Genomic DNA, 26,505 nt, shown 5'->3' on the forward strand with positions numbered 1-26,505 from the left:
AGATTAAACAATCGCTGCTGAGATAAACTTTTTTTAATTGATCAATATAGGGGTCGCCATACATTTATGGCTGAAGTTTTGGCTATTGAGGTTTTGTGTAACTTATCTTGGAGAATTACAATGCGTATCGCTTAGCAGCCAGTACCTTCATTCGAATAGGCTCGAGATTCCCTGATACGCAGAAGTGCTCGATACAGTATCGATCCTGATGGATCATTCACATGGCATTTAACTCGCGGAACTAGTGCAGTGGATGGATATGTGGGAAACTTTGTACTACGTACGTGGTATTTAACTTGCGGCACTAGTGCAGTGGACGGATATGTGACAAACTATGTACTAGGCATTACAGCAGTCTAATGCTCTGCTTAAAAAATCGACAGCTTTGTGAAACACAGTAGGAAACAACATTTAACTTTATCTACCCAGACTTTTGCTGCATTGGAATTGATTTGCTGTATAAGTTCTCTTAAATGTATGGATACCGTATACATAGATTTATTCTGCTTTGTAAGTGAAGATAACATTCAAAGGTGAAGATCTTGTTCTTATAAAACTGTTACACGATTCTGAACCCTAGTTGTTATTTTATTTGGGTATGAGAAACTAATGATTTACGCGGTGCTTCACAAATAAAAATTCATTAGCTGTTCATGTATTAGAATACCAGGGAAAATGTTATTACCAGCTTTTAATCAGCTTTAGAACAAGGTGGTGACATTCAGATGAAACGAGAAAGAAAATCAACCAAGAATTAAATGTCTAACAAATGAAGAAGGAAAAAACACATTAAACTAATGGCAGTTGTTACTGCAAGAATAAATTGTGGAGGAAAGACCCGTTGTGGAGATCGTACCAACAGACTCCAGTAATTTCCAGGACGAGCAAAAAAGTTTGAGAATTGGACTGAATTGTGATTGTGATCTTTCAGTTATATATTAGTTTTTGTTATTGTTACATATGACCTGTACCCTACAATATGCAACCGTCTGTTTTTTCACTGTTGCTTAAGCACAGCTGTATGGAAGCCTTGGAGGGAAGAAAGTGACACGAGCTTAGCTGAGAACTATAATAAGTGTGGGGAGGGAAGAGATGTGTGCCAGTAAATTTTGTCGTGCTGTCAATCGTGGGAATCTATACTGTAAACTTTGGCTTTTTATGAACATATACCGTTTGTAAACTGCTGTCTGTGTAAATCTTTTTGTCTTCTGAATCACACTGCCTTTAAAACTGACAAAATACTCAATAATAGCATACATTTCTGCAGGAGATGCTAAAAGTCCAGACTGGGGCCAGTGGCGTACTTAAGTGTTTCATGCAGCAATTGTGTCGACATTCTCCGTGAGGTATGAGGAAAAGGTAGGGGTGGGTGTGGGGGATGGGGTGTCAGATGCTGGTTACACAGCCAATGAGAGAGTGGCGGGCAGATGATATGTTTTTGTAGCAAAAGACATTGTAACATTCTCATACAAGTATAGAAGGAAAATCCACTGTGTGTGCAAAAAATAATCTGCAACATGTTCAGGAGAAAAAGCCCAAATTTGGGACAATGAAGATAAAAGTTTCACAGCTGCCCTGTTACGATGATGGTGATTAAAAATATCGATGTCACAGATGACAGGCTAAACAGAAGAGGTACTGAAGATAAAAATTAATTTAAACAAGTTCCTTTTGCTTATTTTATGTCTCCTTATTTTATCAAAATGTAGAAAACCAGTAAATGACTTCAGTTTAGAATATGTGTAATAGTAACTCTTTAGGCATATACCCTGTCAATAAACAGTTTGTAATTTTTTTTAGTAAGAATACGTTAAAAATAAATTTTACTCAAGAAGCCTCTCAGAAAAGGGGGTCGTCTTATATTCAGGGGTGTCTTATACGTGGGTAAATACAGTAAATTGAGTGCCTGATCACAAACTTCCTGAAATTGTGTACTTGTTTACTAGGTACACTGTCTCAGAGATGGGTAGCCTGATCATGGTACTGGCCTTCATATTGTGGGTGCATATTGGTTATATAGTGAATTCAATGCCATTGTGAACATTGCATGTATAATTGCAACTGTAAGAGGTAGATTATGTTGAACTGGGTAATATGCAAGGACCACACTAAATACTCTGGATTTATAGTATTTTCCCATTGTCCCTTGCCAGTTTTTGTTGTGAATTAAAGTAATACTTAATTTTGTGGTTTCTCGAGGTATTATAAATGCAATCACCAAAGATCTTTAATATATATGTATTTTTGTCTAAAGAATAAGAATAAGAATCTGTATTAGCCGTTCAGTATTTTCTTATACAATGGGCTTCGTCAGTAAGGTCAATTACAGTATAAAGACGGTTATATTCTCATAACAATGTATATATAAATCGTATGAAATTTAGTGTAGTACAATAGCACACATTTGGAATTTTATATATTATTAATTTTACAATAAAAAGGAAAACATACAGATTTATATTAAGCAGGGAGTATTCGTGTTGTTGACACTATGTCATTATCATATACATGTTGATAACACTGTCATTATCCTAAGCTAGTGATACAAATTTAGGTCCTACTACGGGCAGAGGTACCCTTCTCTATGTTAAAACAGCAAAACTGCCATATTACACTCTTTAAATTCATCAACTGAGTAAAATGCTTTACCTTTGAGCCGTTGACCCAATGTTGTCTTAAATTTACTTTTAGATACTGTTTGTACAATTTTAGGGAGCATATTAAACAGTTCGAGGCCTACATATTTGTAACTATTATGTATCTTGGACAGTCTAGAGTATGGCAGATCAATTGTGTGGTTTCGTCTAGTATTGTGGGTGTGGACAGATGACCTAAGGGGATATTGAGCTATGTTTTCTTTTACGTGTACTAAGCAATAATAGATGTACAAACAAGGAACTGTCATGAAGTTAAGTTTTTTGAAATGTTCCCTGCATGTATCCCTAGGAGATAAACCCACTACACATCGAAGAGCCTTTTTTTTTTGCCATCTGAAAATTGATATTGAATTGGGAGAATTTCCCCAGAGCAGAATACCATATAAAAGATGGGGGTGGATATAAGCAAAATATGAATGCAGCAGTAAGTTTTGGCTGACATTACTCCTAAGCTTATAAAGTAGGAACATAGCACGTGCAAGTTTAGAACAGACGTATGTGATATGTTTATCCCAGCTAAGTTTCTGGTCAATCATCATTCCTAGCAGTTTAACGGACTTACTTTCTTTGTTTGATACCTTAAAATTAAAGAATATTTCCTCATTTTTGTTTCATTTATGAATAGGGAGTTTGCACTAAACCAATGAACCGATGTTTCAAATATTATATTATTTTTTTCTCGTACAGATTAAAGAGCCTGTCCTGAATTGATAAAAGTTCTATCGTCTGCATAGAGGACTGTTTAACAGGGTAAATACTGTGGCATATCATTAACATACACTACAAACAGGAAGGGCCCAAGTATGGAGCCCTGTGGCACACCTCTTTTTATTGTTTGTGGGTTTGACAGCTGCCCATTTACACTAACAAATTGTACTCTGTTGCTTAAGTAGGATTCTAATAATTTCAGGGTGTCCTCTTCCATGCCGTAGTGTCTTAATTTCATGATCAAAGTACTACGAGATACAGTGTCAAATGCTTTACTCAGGTCTAGGAGAGTAGCACATGAGATTAATTTATTTTCAAAGCCATCATATATATCACTAACAATATTTTCAACTGATTTAACTGTGGATAGTTTAGACCTGAATCCATACTGTGAGTTACTTAACAAATTATTCCTCTCGAAATAGTGATTCATTTGTTGATGAACACAGTCTTCGATTATTTTAGATATTATTGGGATTAATGAGATAGGGTGATAGTTTCTTGGATTTGATTTATCTCCTTTCTTAAATATGGGAATAGTTACTGCTATTTTCAAACAGTCGGGGAAAATCCCTTGCTGTAATATACGGTTAATGAGAGTGGTAAGGGGGGGCAGAAGATCACTTGATATCTTCGTTATGACAAAGTTTGACAGACCATAGAAGTCCTCTGCTCTGGAACTACTTAGTTTGCCTATTGCTTTGCTAACATCATTTTCAGTTACTGTTTCCCAGCAGAATTTATGGACTACATACTTATTTGAACCTAAAAGAGTTTTAGCATCAAGCATGGTGTTGAGGGGAGACAAATCTTGTTGTAAACTGAAGTCAACAAAGTGTGAGTTTAAGATATCTGGGGCTATGGGTATAGCTAGTTGAGTTGTTGGTCTATTTATTTCACTTTTAATTATTTCCCAGGCAGCTTTACAGCTGTTTCTGGATTTAAGAATAGTTATCATTTGCCCTACGTTTTGCCAAACTTATTTCAGATCTATAAATTTTTCTTATTCTCATGTACATCTCTTTGTGCTCGTTACTGTTATGAGATCTGTCCTTAAACATAAGAAGCATAATCCTGATGCTGTTGAGGTATGGTGTGAACCAATTATTTAGTCTCTGTGGTTTATGAGCTTAGTTATTATTCTGTCTTTTTACTAATCTGGGACAACACTCATCAAATATTCTTGCAATTTCCTCTATAAATAATTTGCTTGTGTTATTCACACACATATCTTTGTATAAGATGTCATTCCAGTTAACTGACCTTAATCTAGTTCTAAACTCTCTTACATTGCATTCATTCATAGGTCTAACAGTTTTGTGTTGTTCATCTGGAATGCTGACTAGAAATGCCCATAGATAATTTGGTGCTTGCACTAGCACAAAAAATCATATGGGTCAAAATAATAAACTTTATTGGTGTCACATAATCTATTGGAATTTGATAGGTCTGTTTATTACATTCCAAATTTTGCCAAATATTCAGAGATTTTATGTTGATGTTTAGCAATGGACTTGAACAGTGTGGCTTTAGTCGCCAGAAGCTGCTGTCACGTGTGTGTGTGTGTGTGTGTGTGTGTGTGTGTGTGTGTGTGTGTGTGTCATCTGCTTTCGACAAAGGCGTTTTTGGCCGAAAGCTTTTATTGTGACAGTTTTTTTGTTGTGCCTATCTGCGACACAGCATTTACGCTATATGGTGAGTAGTAACTTTTCTTTTCATAATATGTTGATGTTATAGTTACTTGTCAACCAACTTCGACTCCCGATTGGTTTGGTCAGGTTTAATATCACTCATTGGACAAAATCGTTGGCTATTTTGGCATCAGACACAAACTAAATATTCATGTTTTAACTAATTGATATAGTCCTCCTTTAATTTTTATGCAGTTTACTTAAGTTTACATTTCATATGGTAAGGAATGTTCTGGTAGAATGTAAATAATATAATAATATAGGAATAAGGCAGACAACTCACCAAATTGTAGCAGTGTTGTCAACACACACACACACACACACACACACACACACACACACACAAATGAAAACTTCATTAGCTTTTGGACAAATCTTTTAACAGTGTTGCACACACCACCACCACCACCACCAACACCCCTTTTTGTGTGCCTGTTGGCAACTAAAAGCTTCTGCTAGTCACTGATTTTTTTCTTCTTTAATCAAATTATTCTATGTTTCAGTTTATTCTCAGTTGATGAGATGTATCAGTTCTGTACACTGTATACTTTACATATCAAGGCATGAAAATTACAGTTTTAAAACTGTCTTAGGGGTCTAAAAATTTAATGTGCATAACATTCTGTGTTACATAGGCTCCAGAGATGCCTTGGTCGGACCGTCAGTGGGCACTGTGTGTATTTGATGATGCAATTGAATTTGGTGGCCCAGCTTGCAGCAAGTACCAGCAATTTTTCTTGCAGCCAATGCTGAACTATATCACAGACAAAACAGCAGAAGTTCGACAAGCAGCTGTTTATGGCTGGGGAGTTCTTGGACAGTTTGGAGGAGATGGCTTTGCAGGTCAGTGTTGATAGCCCAGAAGTAAAATTATTTCTATTCTGTCCATGGCTGCTTGTACGCTCGAGAACCATACATTAAGTATTGCAGAAGTAGTTTTAAGAAGCCCAGTGGTCAGCAAATGTCGTCCATGCCGTGCAGGGGACAGAAACTACAAAGTGCTTTTCATTGTCAAATCCATTGTTGTCCACGCCAGCATAGTCTTTTGAGCTCTGAAAGATCCGAAAAGTATCTTCTATGTTATCAGTGCTATATACACTGCAATAAATTCACTTGATGATGCTGTAGGACAGTCCAATAATGCAAAAGGCTTTCCAGATTCCTGGGCCATTCCAAGAGTTGAAAAAATTTACAGTGGCTGTCAAAAATGTGAAACAGCTTTGCCAAAAAATTGCTGATTTTTGACACAGAGGTGGACTTTGACACAGGTGTCTCCAAATTCAACGTCTGAATGAGATTTTTTCACAATAGCAGTGCTCGAAAAAGAGTGCTAACGTGGCAAAGCAACAACCTATGGTGACGTGACTGCAGAGAGCAGATGTCTCTTAATTTGAGAAATGTAACCATTTTGTGATATCAGATTCAGTTTTTTGTTGAAAGAAAATAGTATAAATGTACATAATTCATTGTCAGTGGCACAGTACTATTTCGGTTTGAACACTGTTTCACTGCATTAGACATTTGCAGAGTAGAATACTTCCTTTATATAGTGCATCTTCAAGCAGAATGCGCAAGTGTCTACAGTCCAACATATTTGCAAATTACTTCATAGTACACAGCTGTACTATGTAAGGTGTAATATTCAAGCTGGTCTTTAATTTTGTATTTTTAGATTATATCTAACAGGAATAAAGCTATTTGTAATTAGCCCTACATCTTTTTTTCCGTACTGTGTGTATAAAAGTTGAAAAAAAAAATTAAAAGAATAGTTTGGAAGTGAAATCAGTTTTGCTATTAATAAAGAAATCATAAAATAAAGACCTGTGTGTAACTTGAAAAGCATAAGGTAACAGACTGCGACCAGGGTCGATATTATTCTGCCGCAAGGTACTTCGATAGGAAAAGAAGTTAGTTTAGTAATAGACAAACAGTTCAAAGTATAGTTTGGAATATCAACAACATTATGAAAAGAATAGATTACTTAATCACTTTTAGAGTTTATTATATCCTCTCCATGAAAAGAACCAGCAGCTGCTTTACATTTTGTAAAGTGAGTCATAGATGTGTAGTTCATATTCAGCAGCACTATTTTGGTACTTAGAAAACGCGTGCGCACGCGCGCGCGCCCACACACACACACACACACACACACACACACACACACACACACACACACACACACCAAGGACTTATTTGCGTCACTTAGGAATAAATTCTATAATCCACAGTTGCCCACCACAAGTAATTGTTAACTTCTTAATGGTAATACAAACCTTAGCTTTTATGACATTTTGTCTGCCAGGAGAATGAACTAAGAGTGCAAATGTGCTGAAGGATGTTCTGCATCTATACACAGCAAGCCACCCAACAGTGTGTGGTGTAGGGTACTTCTTGTACCACATACATTTTGTCCCATCTCTGTTTCGTTTATGAATGGTGGGTAGAGCAACTTCCTTTTAGTATCTACCATTGAAGTTTGTTGAGCAACTCAATAATGTTCAAACAAATTTCGGGCTTGCAGCCAGTTGTCGTTCAATACTTCGCACGATATTTCCGCTGGGCACCTGCCAGTCATCTTCAGGTAAGCCGTCGCAGACTGGCGAAAACGTCCTTTGTTCTGCCATATATAGCGTACTGTAACTATTCTGCGCATGCACCGAAAACTTAATAGATGAACCACACTGCCCGCCGGCAGTGCCCCCACTGGTGGAATAGCGGAACTCAGTCGCCCTCTGCGTTGCTGTTTGCCGCGGCCGTCGGCGCGCTCTGTCGTCTTCGATTTGAGCAAATCGTGGAGATGATGGGATTCCGTATACTGTCCAGCTGGTAGCCACTGTCACGGTTTAACAGATTTTCCGCCAGTCGTATTTCTACGGATTCTTTAATAATGGAGTCCCAGAAAGACGTTGTTGTGGATAAAATCATTGTTTTCTCGTACTCCATTGAATGTCCAGTAGAAATACAATGTTCAGTAATCAGTTAAGGACAATCTGTTACTACGAAAGGCCAGAATTTACAAGATACAGTGCCATGTGGTAAGGCTTACATAGGTCAAACCACACGCACCGTGAAAGAAAGCTGCACTGAACATCAACGTTACACCCGCCTTTTGCAGCCAAGCAAATCCACTATTGCTGAATAGTAAGATAGGTAGAAGACTTCTGTGTTTTTACCCTGCTAAGTAAAATTTTCTGGTATCCCAGTACCTACTGCAACCTACATCCTTCTGAATCAGCTTAGTGTATTCATCTCTTGGTCTCTCTCTACAATTTTTACCCTTCACAGTGCGTTCCAATACTAAATTGGTGATCACTTGATGCCTCAGAACATGTCCTACCAACCAACCGCTTCTAGTCAAGTTGTGCCAAGAAGACCCACCTAATCCGCGGCATTATTCTGTAGCACCACATTTCAAAAGCTTCTATTCTCTTCTTGTCCAAACTATTTACCGTCCATGTTTTACTTCCATACATGGCTACACTCCATACAAATACTTTAAGAAATAACTTCCTGACACTTAAATCTGTACTCGATGTTAACAAATTTCTCTTCTTCAGAAACGCTTTCCTTCCCATTGCCAGTCTACATTTTATATACTCTCTACTTTGACCATCATCAGTTATTTTGTTCACCAAATAGCAACTCATTTACTACTCTTGTCTCATTTCCTAATCCTCAGCATCACCTGATTTGATTTGACTACATTCCATTATCATTGTTTTGGTTTTGTTGATGCAGCCTCCTGTCAAGACATGTCCATTTCGTTCGACTGTTCTTCCGGGTTCTTAGCTGTCGCTGACAGAATTACAATGTCATCGGCAGACCTCAAAGTTTTTATTTCTTCATGGATTTTAATTCCTGCACCAAATTTTTTCTTTTCCTTTCGTTTCCTTTCCTTTCCTGCTTGCTCAATATACAGATTGAATAACATCGGAGATAGGCTACAACCCTGTCCCTTCCCAATCAATGCTTCCCTTTCATGTCCCTTGACTTTTATAACTGCATCTGGTTTCTGTACAAATTGTAAATAGCAAACAAAGGAAAATACAGGATGCAATGTAACAATGCGAGAGAAGGAAAGTTACTACTCACCATACAACAGAGATGCTGAGTCGTGATAGGCACAATAAAAAGATTTACACAATCATACCTTTCAGCCATTAAGGCCTTTGTCAGTGGTACACACAGATACACACAGACACACACACACAGACACACACACACACACACACACACACATACACACACACACAACTTGCACACACGTCTACAGTCTCGGAGAGCTCAAACTACCATCACATCTTGCTCTCTGAGACTGCAGACATGTGTGCAAGTTGTGCGTGCGTGCGCGCACGCGCATAGGTGTATGTCAAATTGTAAATAGCCTTTGCTCCCTGTATTTGACCCCTGCCACCTTCAGAATTTGAAAGAGAATACTCCAGCCATCATTGTCAAAAGCTTTCTCTAAGTGTACAAATGCTAGAAACGTAGGTTTGCCTTTCCTTAATGTATCTTCTAGGATAATTTGCAGGGTCAGTGTTGCCTCACATGTTCCAACATTTCTATTTATTCCAAACTAATCATACCCAAGGTTGGTTTCTACCAGTTTTTCTGTTCGTCTGTAAAGAATTTGTGTTAGTATTTTACAGCCAAGAGAAGCAGTGGCTCGGAAGGGAATGAGAGAGAAATAAAACCTTTGAGATTCGCTGATGACATTGTAATTCTGTCAGAGACAGCAAAGGGCTTGGAAGAGCAGTTGAATGGAATGGACAGTGTCTTGAAACGAGGATATAAGATGAACATGAACATCAACAAAAGCAAAACGAGGATAATGGAATGTAGTTGAATTGGATGTAGTTGAATTAAGTCGGGTGATTCTGAGTGAATTAGATTAGGAAATGAGACACTTAAAGTAGTATAGGTGTTTTGCTTTTTGGGGAGCAAAATAACTGATGAAGGTCGAAGTAGAGATGATATAAAATGTAGATTGGCAATGGCAAGGAAAGCATTTCTGAAGAAGAGAAATTTTTTAACATCGAGTATGGATTTAAGTGTCAGGAAGTCGTTTCTGAAAGTATTTGTATGGAGCGTAGCAATGTATGGAAGTGAAACATGGACGATAAATAGTTTGGACAAGAAGAGAATAGAAGCTTTCGAAATGTGGCGCTACAGAAGAATGCTGAAGATTTGGTGGGTAGATCACATAACTAATGAGGAGGTAGTGAATAGAATTGGGGAGAAGAGGAGTTTGTGGCACAACTTGACTAGAGGAAGGGATCAGTTGGTAGGACATGTTCTGAGCATCAAGGGATCACCAATTTAGTATTGGAGGGCAGTGTGGAGGGTAAAAATCGTAGAGGGAGACCAAGAGATGAATACACTAAGCAGATTCAGAAGGATGTAGGTTGCAGTAGATACTGGGAGATGAAGATTGCGCAGGATAGAGTAGCATGGAGAGCTGCATCAAACCAGTCTCAGGACTGAGGAGCACAACAACACGACGACTTATTAAACTGATAGTTTCATAATTTTCACATCTGTCAACACCTGCTTTCTTTGGAGTTGAATTATTATATTCTTCTTGAAGTCCGAGGGTATTTCGCCTGTCTCATACATCTTGCTCACCAGATGGAAGAGTTTCGTCAGGGTTGGTTCTCCTGAGGCTATCAGTAGTTCTAATGGAATGTTGTCCACTCCCGGGGCCTTGTTTCGACTTAGGTCTGACAGTTCTGTCATATTCTTCATGCATTATCATATCTCCCATTTCATCTTCATCTGTGTCCTCTTAGTTTCCACAATACTGCTCTCAAATACATCGCTCTTGTGTACACACACTATATACTCCTTCCACTTTTCTGCTTTCCGTTCTTTGCTTAGTTCTTGTTTTCCATCTGAGCTCTTGATATTCATATTCTTTTCTACAAAGGTCTCTTTAATTTTCTTGCATGTGATATTTATGCTCCCAAATCCTTACATTTGTCCTCTAGCCATTCCTGCTTAGCCATTTTGCACTCCCTTTCGATCTCTCTCTCTCTCTCTCTCTCTCTCTCTCTCTCTCTCCCCCCCCCCCCTCCCCCCCCTTTCTTGACAAGTACTGCCTTTTTATATTGTCTCCTTTCATCAGTGAAATTCAATAGCTCTTCTGTTACCCATGGATTTCTACTAGCCCTCGTCTTTTTACCTGCTTGATCCTCTGCTGCTTTCACTATTTCATCTCTCAAAGCTACCCATTCTTCTTGTAATGTATTTCTTTTCTCTGTTCTTGTCAAACATTCCCTAACGCTCTCTCAGAAACACTCTACAGGCTCTGGTTTAGTCAGTTTATCCAGGTCCCATCTCCTTAAATTTCCACCTTTTTGCAGTTCGTTCAGTTTTAATGTACAGTTTATAACCAATAGATTGGGGTCATAGTCCACATCTGCCCCTGAAACTGACTCACAATTTAAAACCTGGTTCGTAAATCTCTTGTCTTACTATTATATAATCTGTATGAAACTACAACCTTCTTTCATGATTCTTAAACTAAGTGATAGCTATGATTAAGTTATTCTCACTGCAAAATTCTACCAGGTGGCTTCCTCTTTCGTTCCTTCTCTTCCTTTTTATACTACCGAATTCCAGTCACCCATGACTATTAAATTTTCGTCTCCCTTCACTATCTGAATAATTTCTTTTATCTCGCCATACATTTCCTCAATCCCTTCGCCATCTGCAGAGCTAGTTGGCATATAAACTTGTACAACTAAGGTAGGCGTGTGCTTCATGTCTGTCTTGGCAACAATAATGCATTCATTATGCTGTTCATAGTAGCTTATCCGCACTCCTATTTTTCTATTCATTTCAAACCTACTGTTGCATTACCATATTTGATTTTGTATTTATAACCCTGTATTCACCTGATCAGATGTCTTGTCCCTCCTGCCACCGAACTTCACAAATTCCCACTATACCAAACACTATCCTATCCATTTCCCTTTTTAAATTTTCTAACCTACCTGCTGATGAAGGGATCTGACAGTTCGTGCTCCGATCCATAGAATGCCAGTTTTCTTTTTCCAGATAAAGTCATCGTCCTGAGCAGTCCCAGCCCAAAGATCTGAATGGGGGGGGGAGGGACTATTTTACCTCTGGAATATTTTAGCCAAGAGGACGCCGCCATCATTTAACCACACAGTAAATCTGCATGCCCTTGGGAAAAATTAGGACTGTAGTTTCCCCTTGCTTTCAGCCTTTCGCAGTACCAGCACATAAAGGCCATTTTGGTTAATGTTGCAAGACCCAATCAGTCAATCATCAACTACCGAAAAGGCTGCTGCCCCTCTTCAGGAACCACAGATTCGTCTGGCCTCACAACAGACAGCCCTCTTTGGCTGCACCTATGGTATGGCTATCAGTATCGCTGAGGCACGCAAGCGTCTCCACCAACGGCAAGGTCCATGGTTCACCAAGTTTTACAATATAGAAGAAGGTATAAATTGCATAGTGGCACTAGGTACAAGGATGTGGCCCTAGATACAAATATGTATGCCTAGAGACAAGGCCACCATGAACTAGGGATACATGCAGTTAAACAGGTACCATGAAGTAGTTCATACTATGATATTTTCAAATTGTCAAATTCAGCTATTAATTTCTCATAACTGGTCTCCCCCATGTAAGTAAAATTAAGCTTCTATTTAGCAAGTTACATTTTAGTAATAAATGTATTTGTTGAATTTATTATAATAACAGGGTGTATACGACCCGGGACAACCGGGAAAAACCCGGGAATTTTTTCATCCGGGAGAAAACCGGGAATTTTTCGGAATTCCGGGAATTTTTCATTGTTTTAGCTTTCAGTTAAATTTTTAAAATTTTGGCTGCAGAATTTATTCTCTAGCAAAGAATGTTATTGTATCCTGCTACTGGAGAATGATACTGCAGCAATAAAATATAAAAGAGAGGGGAAAAAAATAAAACTTTAGTGACAAAGGAAATGTGCAATTTACAACAACAAAAAACCGTGCATGCACAAGCGTTTGCAAATAGCAAAAATATGTCAAAGGCCATAGGGCGCAGACTGTAATTCTTCGTAACAATAAACTGCTTGCTATGAGTATGACGTCACAACTGTTCACATTTGGTTCGTTTGACCAATTGCCAGCGGTCTGTTGCGCATGCGCATTTGACTCGCGTATAAGCAGTACCTTCTCCCGCTACTTGAAGTTTGACTGTTAACTGTGTCGGTAACAGTAGCAAGCAGCCAGATGCAAACGAGAAAAATTTTTCTCGCGCGCCATAGCTGTCAGATTCACGCTTGCACAGAGTTGTCCGAGTTGTAGTGGGGAAAGGATGGGATTAACCTCCACGTAACACGTGTTTACGTTAAGTGATTTCGCTGCTTCTCTTCGTGTACAGCTCCCAAGTCAAATGAAAACAAAACGGATTTCTGTGGCCGGGGAGCTATCAAGTGAATTAAAATACATTCACATAATTATGGAGGGCAAAAATATATTATTAATTTCACTTTTCTGATTTTTATTTTATTTCCAAGTTAGTAGCAGTCAAGCATTAATCGCCTTGCAGAACAGTGAAGTTATTTTTGCAAGTTTGCTAAAGAAATTTGGCTCTATTAATCTTTCGCTGAGGCAATCATTTTATTTGAAACGAAGTGTTTCATTCTACAGTATTGGCTAGTTCCAACTTTTCGCTGAATTTAAAGTGTACGTTATCATCTTCTGCCATACATGGCATTATGCCATAATAAAGAACCAAAAATGAGATCGTAGAGTACTGGTACTCCAAGAAAATTTACATCCCAAAAACCACACTGGAAAGCTTAGTATCAGATGGGACATACTTCATTGTGAATCTGGAAAAAGCCAATTCGCACTTCAAGCCGAATTATGCATTTTAGTATGGTTTACGAAATTCCGATGCTCTTTGGAATACCCTCTGATGCCCTGTTTCTTTTATGGTGTAATGTAAGCTCTTTTAGTGCTTTATACACATGAACATACGGGATTCCTACACCACTGCAGTTGCACACGCACAATAATGCCTGTTTTCTGGCACTCTCTGGAAACTGGTAAATCGAACCTTCGGATAGTATTGCGAACGGTGGTTAGAAAAGCGTTACTTTCAAAGCAAATTTCTTTTTACGCAAGATGAATTATGTTACATGTGAGAAAGTGGGATGGATATCTAAATCACAGAGCGTTTGAAACTGAACAGTTTGAGGACCAGCCACTTACAAGAATTTCGAGCCAAGACATTTATGTCATAATATTAAATTTACTGGCACATTTGTGTGATGTATCTTAAAGTATAACACACGCAAAAAAGATCAATATTACATGTGAAAGCTAAGCTTCTGTTGTAGCGTGTTAATCTTAGAGACTAATATTATATGTGAACCTTAGCTTTTATTGTAGATATACGGTACTGTGTACATTAATGTAAACCGTTAACTTTTCCTCTTGCGTGTTCGCGCTATTTAACCAGTGATCTTGCTACTGGCTGACTATAACACGTGTCCTATGCTCTGAATAGCTGCTGTCATCGGCTGACGAGATCTCGTGGCTTGAGATATGACTCGCTTACAAAATGGCTTCGCAACCTCGGTTTCAACACTCCGCAAACTAACGCGCTGTGTTTGGTGCAATTCGAATTTATACTTTCGTAATAAGAAAATATGCAACGTATGTGTTGCTGCAAATCAAAGGTCTTTCCAACACTTCTCTCCTTTTATTTTTTTTATTTTTATTTTTTATTAAAATTCTCTCCAAAACTTGTCTGCCCGTCTTTTCTTCTTCTTCTTCTTCTTCTTCTTCTTCTTCTTTTTTTTTTTTTTTTTCCCCCCCCCGGGACGTTCTACGCGATTGTATAAAACGTTAACCATTCAAAGAATTGATAAGTTTTACAGTTCCGAGGGAAAATCTACGGAAAATCTGTCACTTAGCACAGAAAAAGTGTATTTTCGCCCGGGAGAAAGCGTATTTTTTAAACGGGATATCCGGGAGAAATCCGGTAATAATCCGGGAATTTTTTTTCCTTGTCCCCGTATACACCCTGAATAAAATGGTCAATGCAAGTGATGGTTTAAGCACAGCTGTAAGATGCAGTAGGAAGTGTCCTTCCTTTATTAATTGTGACTAGCCTTGGCATTGAAGTAGACACGTTAACAATGAGCAGTACTTGTTGTAACCTGTCCAATTTATGCTAAAGTATTGGTATTACCATTTGGATTATTTGCTATGGTTGTTCAGTGCTTGCATACATAGTTGTATTTAATCAATTGCAAAGATGGATTATTTGAGAATGGACCCGTGTAAAAACCAGTCGCTATCAGTAAATAAAGGAGACCTCCTAATGCAACTTACATTGGTACGCCAACCATTTCTTTCATTAAAAATAAAGTTGAAGTCGTACTTCACCTCTGGTGCGCTGCAGATCTGCAAAATAGTCAGGCCTTTTTACATTACCAGGAAGGAAATTTGGTATTTACTACAGTCAGTTGTCCCTTTTAGAGACACTGCTCATCTGTGAGTAATGCAAAGCTCCAAGCTGCAGACTGTGCTCAAGATTCTTACCTCCTCCTTTCCAAATTAATCTCCCGCCTGTATGTGAATGTCATCAACCCATTTGTCAACCAGAGAACTGCATTCGAGTAATTACTATCTGAGCGACAATTTGTGTGTCCACCCCTCCGCTGCCACCCCGCCCTACCACAGGACTTTAGTAATGAACATTTTATAACGTTTAGTTGTTGTGGTTTGCAGATTAATGAGAGTATGCTGCATAGTTTCGTGTACCAGACACCAACAAAAACCAAACAATTTTTATCTTTTTGTGAGCTCATTACAAGAATATTATTTCTGCCACATTTTCTCAGTGTGAAAGGTTTTAATGATTTATTTACTTTCTCTTTTTCATAGGTGCTTGTGCTGAAGCAATTCCAAGGCTTATTGAACTGATCACTGCTGCTGACTCGAGAGCTGTCGAGAATATTAATCCAACTGAGAATGCTATCTCTGCCGTGACAAAAATTTTGAAGTACAACAGCTCGCAAGTAAATGTTCAAGAACTTCTCCCACACTGGTATGAAGCAGTTCAGTGTATATTTTATGACAACAAATAACTTTATAATCTGCATATGCTAGTGACATATCTGAAGTTGTTTGCTGTAGCTCAATTTCTGATTGTCTCATGGTAGAAAATGTTGTAATAATGTAATGTTAACACAAACCAATACTGAGAACCTGATGAAAAATAAGAAAGTGAAAAAGAAATGTAAATCAATGCTAATTGGTATTTCTGTTAATCAGTTTTGGATTGCAATTGAGAAAACAAAATATCAAATTATAATGTAAGTATACAGATGAAAAGACTACTCATCAAGCTTTGACAGGAGAACACACATATAAAGGTATCGAAATTTGCAAGCTTTGGGAGCCAGAGGCTCCTTTTTTTGGTAAAAGGGTTGAAGGGGAAGGAAGATATGTGAATGGAAAGGACTGGTGAGGTTTAGAAAAAGTTGCCCGGAACCCTAGGTCAGGGGAGACTTACCTGATGTGATGGCAATGAAAGACTGATTGTTGTGGGCTACACTGGATGAGCAGCACAGAAAGCTAAGTGCATTGTATGTGGTAGGTATGGTGGTGGAGGGATTGGGGGGGGGGGGGGCAGGGAAAAAACAGACAGTTCAGAAAATAAAACATTAGAAAACTAAGAGGGAGTGAAGAAAAGAATAGTTATGTTGTAATGCCATTTCTCCGTCCTGCGGAGTTCTGAGAAACTGGTGTCTGGAGGAAGAATCCAGGTGGCACATGTATTATCTGTCTTTTGTATTACTGTATCTTACACCTTAGCCAGGTTTTCCAATCACATCTGATGGAGTCCCCAACAATCAGTCTTTCCTTCTTATCCCACCCAGTTAGTCTCCCCAGACCCATCATTCTGGGCAACTTTCCTGAGCTCTCCCTGTTTCCTACACCTCTCCATTCCTTTCCTTTACCCTTTACATGTAGAAACTCAAGAAACTAAATTATTAAAGCACACAGGTAATACAATAAAAGTCGCTCCCGGTTAGGAACTCTTAAATGTCACAAAAGCAGTTACTTCCCTGTTGTTGTGTCTGTCTCGGTCGGCTACTGCTGCCATAAGTTGTTTGCAGATGATGCAGTCCAGTGAAGTCATGAGACCCTCAAAATAAATTACAAAATGATTTAGAGATTGTGAGAGATCTCACATGAATACTACAAAGAATCTGTCGAATTTTAATTACACGGTGAATCACACAAATTTAAAGATTGATGATTCTGCTAAATGTCTAGGGGTTACAGTTACAACCAACTTGAATTGGAAACATCACATAGAAAAGACATTTTAAATTTGCAGAATACTTAGCAGATGCAACAAATCTACTAATGAAACTGTCTACACTGAGTGTGTTAGTCCTCTCCTGGAGTCGGGCGCTGATAACCACGCAGTTGAGTGCCCCACAAACCAAACATCATCATCATCTCTCCTGGAGTTTCGTGGTGTAGTAAGGGATTTGTACCAGATAGGATTGACAGAGGACATTAAAAAGGGGCACTCATTTTTGTATTAAGGGCAAGGATATAATCACAAGAAAGTGTGTGTCACTGATATTATAGGCGAGTTGGTGACTGATCGTTAAAACAAAGGTGGTGTTTGTCATGGGGAGATCATTCCATGAAATGAAATTAGTCACCAATGATCTCCTGCAAATATGAAAATATTTTGTAGGCATTCACCTACCAAGCGATAAATGACCACCGTAATGAAATTGGGGAAATCAGAGCTTGCGCGAAAAGATTTATATGTGCGTTTTTCCCATGCCCTATTAGAGTGTGTAATGGTTGAGAAACAGCCTGAAAGTGGTTCTATGAACTTTAAAAATTTGATGTTAATTTCTGCTCAGTAATCATGTGATGCATGATTTCCCCTTATTGTGTTAATTACAAATAACGTAAAGGTAATGTCACAATTTTATGCAGTCGAGGGTGTTGTGAAGAAAGCTAACATAATATGCAATGTGGAAGCCATTTTGCATCATCATTCCCAGAACCAATAATTGAACCAACTAAAAGGCTTAAACCATAGGCAATCTTGGATGAAGATTTCTGAACCTATGCTCTTGAGAATTTGTCTCTTTAATAAGTAAAGTGTATACTAAACACAAGAAGTGGCTACTAGGATAGCAAAATATGTGTGGCATGCACATGCAAGTTGTTTAGAGTAGAGACTGCCTCCACTGATTTGATAATGTTCAGATTTCATAGAGGGTAAACCACCAGCCCCATTAATTAGAGAAAGTACCAATCATCTTGGCAGCTTGAAGAAAGAGAATGTTAATTTAACATTAACCTACTGGGAAAGGTCCTGGAATTAGGCTCGCTTACAAATAGTAACATTGCACACTGGTACTAAGGACAGAAAATTGTTGAAGCTAGATATCTAATGTCAGTGACCCCAGTTGGAGTGTGTATCGCAAAGATCAGCAACCCAGTGGAGGCAGTTTGTTTATAGCCATTGACTATGTGATATCAAATGGTGCTAGTACAGAATTGGAATGAGAACTAATTTAGGCATACATGGTAATTGGATGCTTTTATAGCCTTTGTAATGCTTCAGTAATAGTAGTGGCCCAACATTTCATGGAAGATGAGAAGGTTGTGGATAAATTTCGTGGATGTTGCAGTATTAGTGAGACATTCCAACTTGACAGCTATAAACTGGGTTTGAGAAGTGATTGGGGTTGGTAGTAGGTATAGAGAATCATGTTAAATTGTTCTAAATGCCTTATTCAGAAATCGCCATCAGCAGTTAATCAGTCTCCTTTTTGAGGGCAGGTGTCCTGGTCACAAACAAGCCCAACTTTTTGAGTGAGTTAACATTGGGTGGGGAATCGGTTATCACAAGAGTGTTACAAGGTGTCACTGACTGCAAGTCTAAATTAAAATGTACAGGAAGATAGGAAAATATTCTGCTTGGCAAGTGCTACAAGAAATAATGTTGGATTATCTGAGCAGTCAACATGGAACGTTTATCTTGTACACAGCCATGCTGATTTCGAAAGGACACAATTAGTGTTAAACATTTTTGTGTGTTTAAATTTGACTCTCACGTGTTGAACCTTCAGAATAACTCTTACTTTGTGAACCACGATAGCACAGCATGATTGACTTCACCACTACAGTGAATCTTCAAGTAATTTCAACTTACTGTAAAGAAGTACAAATACTTCTTTTAACAAATGCTTATGTTGCTTCTAAAATTATAACCAATTTTTGTATTCAACATTTAGCAACATTACGAACATCACTTGTATGTACAGCTTGAAATCATACGTTCGACTCATGACATTACAGGGATGACCTTTTTGACAGATTTCCTTCTGTCCTGTTATGATGCCTTACTTCATTGTCATGTTGCATTACTACTTACTCAGTGGTGCACCATGCTACACCAAACTGGGATGCCAATTGATGGAGGTTACACAAGTACGGGAAATTATTTCTTACCTTAATGCAAAAACTGTTTCAAATTTCTAGAGGGAATTTTTATAAAAGCATTGCGTCCGAGCATTGCACAAATGTCAGTTTCATACAAATTACAAATGGGGAAAGAAACGGAGTAAACCTATCACAATATGTGCTTATTTACGACACTTTCCAAGTTACGTGATAGTAAAAAATGCATGCAAAATTATACTTCATAAAATATCCAACCAAATGGAATGCCACAATCAGTTGACACTGTGGAATACTGAAAATACACAAAAAATTCTTAGTTTATTAACAGGATGTACACAATAAACAATGAAAATATATTATCTGGACAGGCCAGATTGTGGAAGGACAGGCCAGATTATGGAAGGATACTGATGTAATAATTTGGTTGTCAGTATAAGTACTTTGCCTGATTTACTTCGTTTTATTTTCTCCAGGTTGTCATGGCTACCTGTATGGGAAGATGATGATGAATCACCGCATGTGTATGGTTATTTATGTGACCTGATAGAAGCAAATCATCCACTTGTTCTTGGTCCAAATAATAGTAATTTACCAAAACTGATAGCTATTATTGCTGAGGCATTTGCGAAAGATGCCATTAATACGGAACATGATGTGGCAAAACGAATGGTTGCAATAATTAGACACATTCAGGTAAGTTGAGTGGAAATATATAGTGCATTGTGTATTTGGATACAGTAAAACTGCACCCAATAAATTGTTTTACTAACTGGCTGTTAATACTATCTGCAAACCAGTTCTTTCAAGTGTAATAATTTTTTTCCAAATTCTCTTCTGTTCTCCTGTTTCATAGAGAAAAAAGATTTTCCCCCTCATTGTAAAAAGAATCATTTTAATGCATTCCATGTAACAAGCTAGCTAGTTGGATGTCACTTTTAATTAACAGTGTGCATGTATGTACATGTCAGTGGCATACGCTCTTTGTGTGCGCAAGTTATATCTCACTTTTTCGTAAATATAGATCCAGTTTTATTGTTTGAAAATGGTTTTAAATGACTTATATACATTCTGATACATTAGGAGTTCGAAAGATTGCTTCCTCAGCATTTATTGAGTATGTTGTTTCACAAAAATTAAGTTACAAATTAAAGTTGTAATAATTGTGACAGCAGTACTTACTTGCAGGCTGCCAGAACAGGAATATATAGGAAGGGGCTGACCAAATAACCAAGAAACAGTTTAATAACTAACTTTAGGAACAATAAGTTGGTTATGTAACACTCAGTTTTGTCTTTTTATGCCTGTTATCCATTGTTTAGGTTAATAATAATAATAGTAATAATAATAATAATAATAATAATAGTAATTTGTCCATGTTAACTTTACAGTCTTAGACATCGTCATTTTTTGTGCAATTATATCAATATCATGTCATTCCAAGAATGAATATATACATTAAGTAGCACATTGTATATCATTCCATGCAATAATGTTACAAACACATCAGCACATTATATATCACTCCAAACGTATAATGATTATATACTGCAGTATGTAAAAGAATAAACTAACAGTACTGTAGCTCAGAATTCTTTTAATGAGTATAAACATCTTTCTATTAACATATTTTTCAACTTGCCCTTGAAACGATTGCCATGGAGTTGCTTTATATTTTTTGGCAACGTATTATAGAATTGTCTCCTACATATGGACTGTGGTCTGTAGCTTTCTTGTTAGTCCGTATCCTATGATAGTCACTTTAGGCTCGAGTATTGTAATTATGGATGTCATTGTTCTCTACACCATTTTCCTCATTCTCTTTTACAAACATTATGGCCTTAAATACACACAATGAATAAACAGTCAGTAATTTATAATTTTTGAAATAGTCCCTACAGGACTGGTGTTTGCTTATAATAGCAATTATCCTAACTGCTCTCTTTTGAAGCCTGAAAATGTGATCCATATAGACAGTGCGTGCCCCACCCCAGATCTCGATCCCATATTGCAGATGTTAGTGTATTAACCCATAATACACTTGTTTAAGGACAAGGGGAGCTACTATATTTGCAAGACGTTTTAGTAAGTAAATATTACTAGAAACCTTTTTACAGGTGGAGCTTTCCAAGTGAGATGTTCATCAATCAATATGCCTAAAAACTTATGTTTCTCAGATGTTTGAACTGTAGAAAGTGATTGAGTATGAGTATTATTAAAATGTAGCAAGAACTTTATTACTACAGTCTTGTCCTTATTCAGTGTAAGCTTATTCACTGTTAAATATTCTGTGATCATTTCAAAGTTCTCTTTTGTTGCTTTGGAATGCTGCTTGCTCTGTACAGCCCCAGCTAATAAGATGTAGCATCAGCATAGTTCACTAGTTTGGAGTTTTGTGGCTGTGTTATATCATTAATATATACTATAAACAAAAATGGTCCATTATACTTCCTTGGGAACTCCACAATTGAGATTTCTGTATGCTGACTTTACTGTTTGGATCTTACTTTCATTCTTATAATTCAGTTTTGTGCACTGTCTTCTATCAGGGAGATAAGAACTTAGTAATTTTAGAGCCTCTCCTCTTATCCCGTAATTTTCTAACAGTACTGCATGATTCACAGAATCGAATGCTTTAGAGAGATCTAGGAAAGGCCCTGTAACTTTGTTTCCTTCATCCAGCCTGTTCAGTAGTTCATGGGAAAAAGTTGCTAATGCTGTTATTGTAGATCATCCTTTTCGAAACCCATGTTGTGTTTTAATGAATAGTTTGTATTTATAGTAGGAGGATTCGATTTGATCTAGAATTGTTCTCTCAAGCAGCTTGCCAAGTGTTGAAGTCAGAGAGATTGGCCGGTAGTTATTAATGTCTGTGATAGCCCCCTTTTTACACACTGGTTGTACCTCAGTGATTTTTAAAAGCTCTGGAAAGGTCCCCTGGCCAATTGAACTGTTCATTAAAAAAGCGCACACATTGCCACTATGAAATGGGAACACAGTGGCGCAAATGTAAATTAACAAGAAGGTAGTTACCTAGCAGAAAAAGGTGAAGTACATATACAAATTGCAGCATGTTCACATTATGTGGTTTTGTTTGTTGTGGCTTTAGTCAACATCATATCTTCGCACATTTCGTGCCTTACGTATACCAACCATCAAAATACCAAGAAAAAGTTAAATTTGTAAAGCAAAACGAAAGGAAACATATTTTTAAGATATGCCACCTTTTCTTATTAATTGATGTTCATTCCATTTAATTCCTGTTTTATAGTGGTAATATAGTGTGCTTTTTTATACAGCTAAATACTGGGTAATGTTTGAAAAATCTGAAGCCAGTTGTGAAACAAAAAGTTGTTATTTAAATAACAATGACACATCCCGTTCAAAAGAGATAGTATATGTGATTGAAGAAAAAAGATGAGGAGGGCACATGTGAATGACTGACAGGGCTCAACAAGGATTATACTGGTCCACAAGAGCCTGGGGCTGATCATTTTTCCCAATATTTTATTGCCACATTAGCAGTGTGTCGTCTAACTTGAGTGGTGTGTGTGTAATATTGTGACTATTGCACAATATTCCTTTAAAGGTTGCAGATCAGTTTGCTATGCTGCAATCAGAGATAAACTGATTTTATTCAAAATTTTGTGGGAATATTTAGTAGAATGATAGTCTCATAACTAATGTAAGCAGTTATTATTTCTGTAGCTTTGAGATCGACACTGTATGTGGTTATGGACAAATATTTTATTTCTACATGTCTGCCAGCAACCCATTAGAGACCTGTGTACCAGAGTATAAAATTCCAATCTGAATCGTAGACAGACCCATTGCCAAAATAGTAATTATTTTACTTCCTGTATTGTGCTTCTGACATTCACTTTTCATGATTAACAACAAACACAGTTGGGGAGTAAATGTATTGGCATACAATGTAAGAATTGCTTCTCTTGAAGTTTCTGCAAGCTGTTTGGTTACTGAACTAAGCAACGACATTGCTTCACACGTATGTAAAATATACCGTCTTCACAAGAGTAAGAGATGATACCATCTCCATCCCCCTCCCCTGCCCTCTCTTTTTAAGAGGGTCCTCGAGAATTTTTGCTTAGAATAAACTTACATCATTTATAGATTATCTACATTTCTGCATGCAATCTGTCAGTTATCTGTGGTATCATCCTTTTTAATAATCGTCAGTAGCATTAGTATCTTCGATGATCGTTCCACCTGACCAACGAAAGCAAGGAAAACACCAATGTATTTCTGTATAAGAACAGTAGTGAAATTTATGATCTGGTCATAAATATTTGACTGTTTCTTCCACATATTGTGGTGCTTTCTGAGGTTCTGGTTATGGCGCGACCTGAGAACTCCACTGTTTTTTTTTCTAAATGTGTAGGTGATTTCACATTTATATTGATGTGACAGTATGACAGTCTTTCTTTGTCCCTTGCTTCCAAACAAGTTGTCTGCCCACTCCTCTCTTAGCTGCGTAGAACCAGCAGCTGACACAATATATCAGGAATTAGCATGAACAGGCTGGGCTTCTAGTGCTTAATAGCATGAGAGACATCTCAGAAAGATCTTGTCAGTAAAACAAGGATAGAAAATATAAAGAGAAGACGACCGCTAGTTTAAAATATGTGAACTTAGACGGTAGTTACATCTTTACTAACAAATCTAGTTCCATGCAGTATAGTAATGGCATGAGGTATGTGATTTGCGTTAGGCATTTTGAATCGTAAGATAGTCACGAGGTTTCCAGTGTCCTGGATAATGGAAAACTCAAGAGGTGAGTTTTTTTTATTTATGAGGAACTCGGGCTTTTGCATTTTACCTAAAAACTACAAGAATTGGTATTTGGTTTCTCAGTCAGAAGATACAAAAATGTTTCAGCATTTTTGGAAGTTCAACCACAAGAGTTAAAATAGTGGTTGAAAGTTATTTTTGAAAATAAATAATTACTACAGAACTACTAAAGGATTTTTAAGACTATATCTACAACAGTTGGTATTTGACTTCTTGATTAGATATAGTATGTGTTTCAGTGTTCTGGAAATTCAACCTCTAAGGGAGAGCAGTAGGGGATGAATATTTAAGAAAATATTTCATTACAGTAAAAAAAAAAAAAAAAAGCTAAATTTATGAAAATTGCTATTTCACTTCGGTTAGATATAAAGAAAAATTTGTTAGGGGATGAAAGTTGTGGAAATATCTCCACAAGAACACAAAAGGGAGGATTAACAAATACTTTGGACTCCAGCTACAAGAATCGCTTTTTGGTCAGAAGTAAATTTGGAAAAAAAACATGCTTATATGGCCTTAATTAGTGTGAAAGTTAAGATGACATTGCAATTTGTGAACAACATAAAAATTTAATTAAATAAAAACAATAAAAAATTCCAGCAGGCCATAAAGTCTATACAAGCGAAGCAGTGGGCACTAAGCTAATGTTCCTATACATTGACAAAATTTGTAGATTTTGTTCTAAAAGCAATTAAAATTGGCAAGTGACTAAGAAAAATATGACACTGGAAAAAAAATCACCAGGAAAACTTGGGGAAATTTTTGAGAGTTGCTGGACACACTATAAAAATTTAGAACAGAGTAAGCTTATATATCCATTTCCATGGCCAGTGGATCAGCCTAGTCAGTTGAACCAGTGAGATCACAGACTACATACACAAAATATTTCTTCAAAATCAATTTAAAAAGTAAACACTTTCTCATGCTTTATCAACTATTTCTGTTGTTGCTTATTGCTGTATTGCAGAAACTCAATCTAAACATTGACTTCACTGGTCTGTGGAAGGTATTAGTGATCAGTTCACTTTTAATGTGTAATAAAAGCTGTCATACACTATGTGATCCAAAGTATCCGGACACCTGGCTGGAAATGACTTAAAAGTTCGTGGCGCTCTCCATCGGTAATGCGGGAATTCATTATGGTGTTGGCCTGCCCTTAGCCATGATGATAGCTTCCACTCTCACAGGCATACGTTCAGTCAGGTGTGGAAGGTTTCTTGGGGAATGGCAGCCAATTCTTCATGGAGTGCTGCATTGAGGAGAGGTATCGATGTTGGTCGGTGAAGCCTGGCATGAAGTCTGCATTCCAAAACATCCTGAAGGTGTTCTATAGGATTCAGGTCGGGACTCTGTGCAGGCCAGTCCATTACAGGGATGGTATTGTCATGTAACCACTCCGCCACAGGCTGTGCATTATGAACAGGTGCTCGATTGTGTTGAAAGAAGCAGTCAACATCACCAAATTGCTCTTGATCAGTGGGAAGCAAGAAGGTGCTTAAAACATCAATGTAGGCCTGTGTTGTGATAGTGCCACACAAAACAACAAGGGGTGCTAGCCCCTCCATGAAAAATACAACTACACAACACCACCATTGCCTCCGAATTTTACTGTTGGCACTATATGCACTGGCAGATGACGTTCACCCGGCATTCGCTATACCCATGCCCTGCCATTGGATCGCCACATTGTGTACCGTGATTCATGACTCCACACAATGTTTCTCCACTGTTCAGTCATCCAATGTTTACACGCCTTACACCAAACAAGGTGCTGTTTGATATTTACCGGCGTGATGTGCAGCTTACGAGCAGCTGCCCAACCATGAAATCAGTTTTCTCAACTCCCGCCTGACTGTCATAGTACTTGCAGTGGATCCTGATGCAGTTTGGAATTCCTGTGTGATGGTCTGGATAGATGTCTGCCTATTACACATTACGACCCTCTTCAACTGTCGGCAGTCTCTGTCAGTCAACAGACTAGGGTGGCCTGTACGCTTTTGTGCTGTACATGTCCCTTCATGTTTCCACTTCATTACCACATCAGAAACAGTGGACCTAGGGATGTTCAGGAGTGTGGAAATCCTGTGTACAGGCATATGACAAGTGACACCCAAAAACCTGGCCATGTTAGAAGTCCATGACTTCCGCGGAGCACCCCATTCTGCT

The 26,505-nt window shown here is 37.8% G+C and overlaps 1 protein-coding gene across 1 annotated transcript in view; it reads left to right on the forward strand.

Moving 5' to 3' along the window:
- The window catches only part of LOC126162845 (importin-5), a 164,262-nt gene that overhangs the window by 128,121 nt on the left and 9,636 nt on the right, over positions 1 to 26,505 (forward strand). Inside the window, 3 exon segments of the mRNA XM_049919608.1 lie at positions 5,692 to 5,899; positions 15,973 to 16,135; positions 20,010 to 20,229. Coding sequence (XP_049775565.1) covers positions 5,692 to 5,899; positions 15,973 to 16,135; positions 20,010 to 20,229 — 591 coding nt within the window.

The sequence above is a fragment of the Schistocerca cancellata genome, chromosome 2 (assembly GCF_023864275.1).
Source record: "Schistocerca cancellata isolate TAMUIC-IGC-003103 chromosome 2, iqSchCanc2.1, whole genome shotgun sequence".
NCBI classification, from domain to species: Eukaryota; Metazoa; Arthropoda; class Insecta; order Orthoptera; family Acrididae; genus Schistocerca; species Schistocerca cancellata.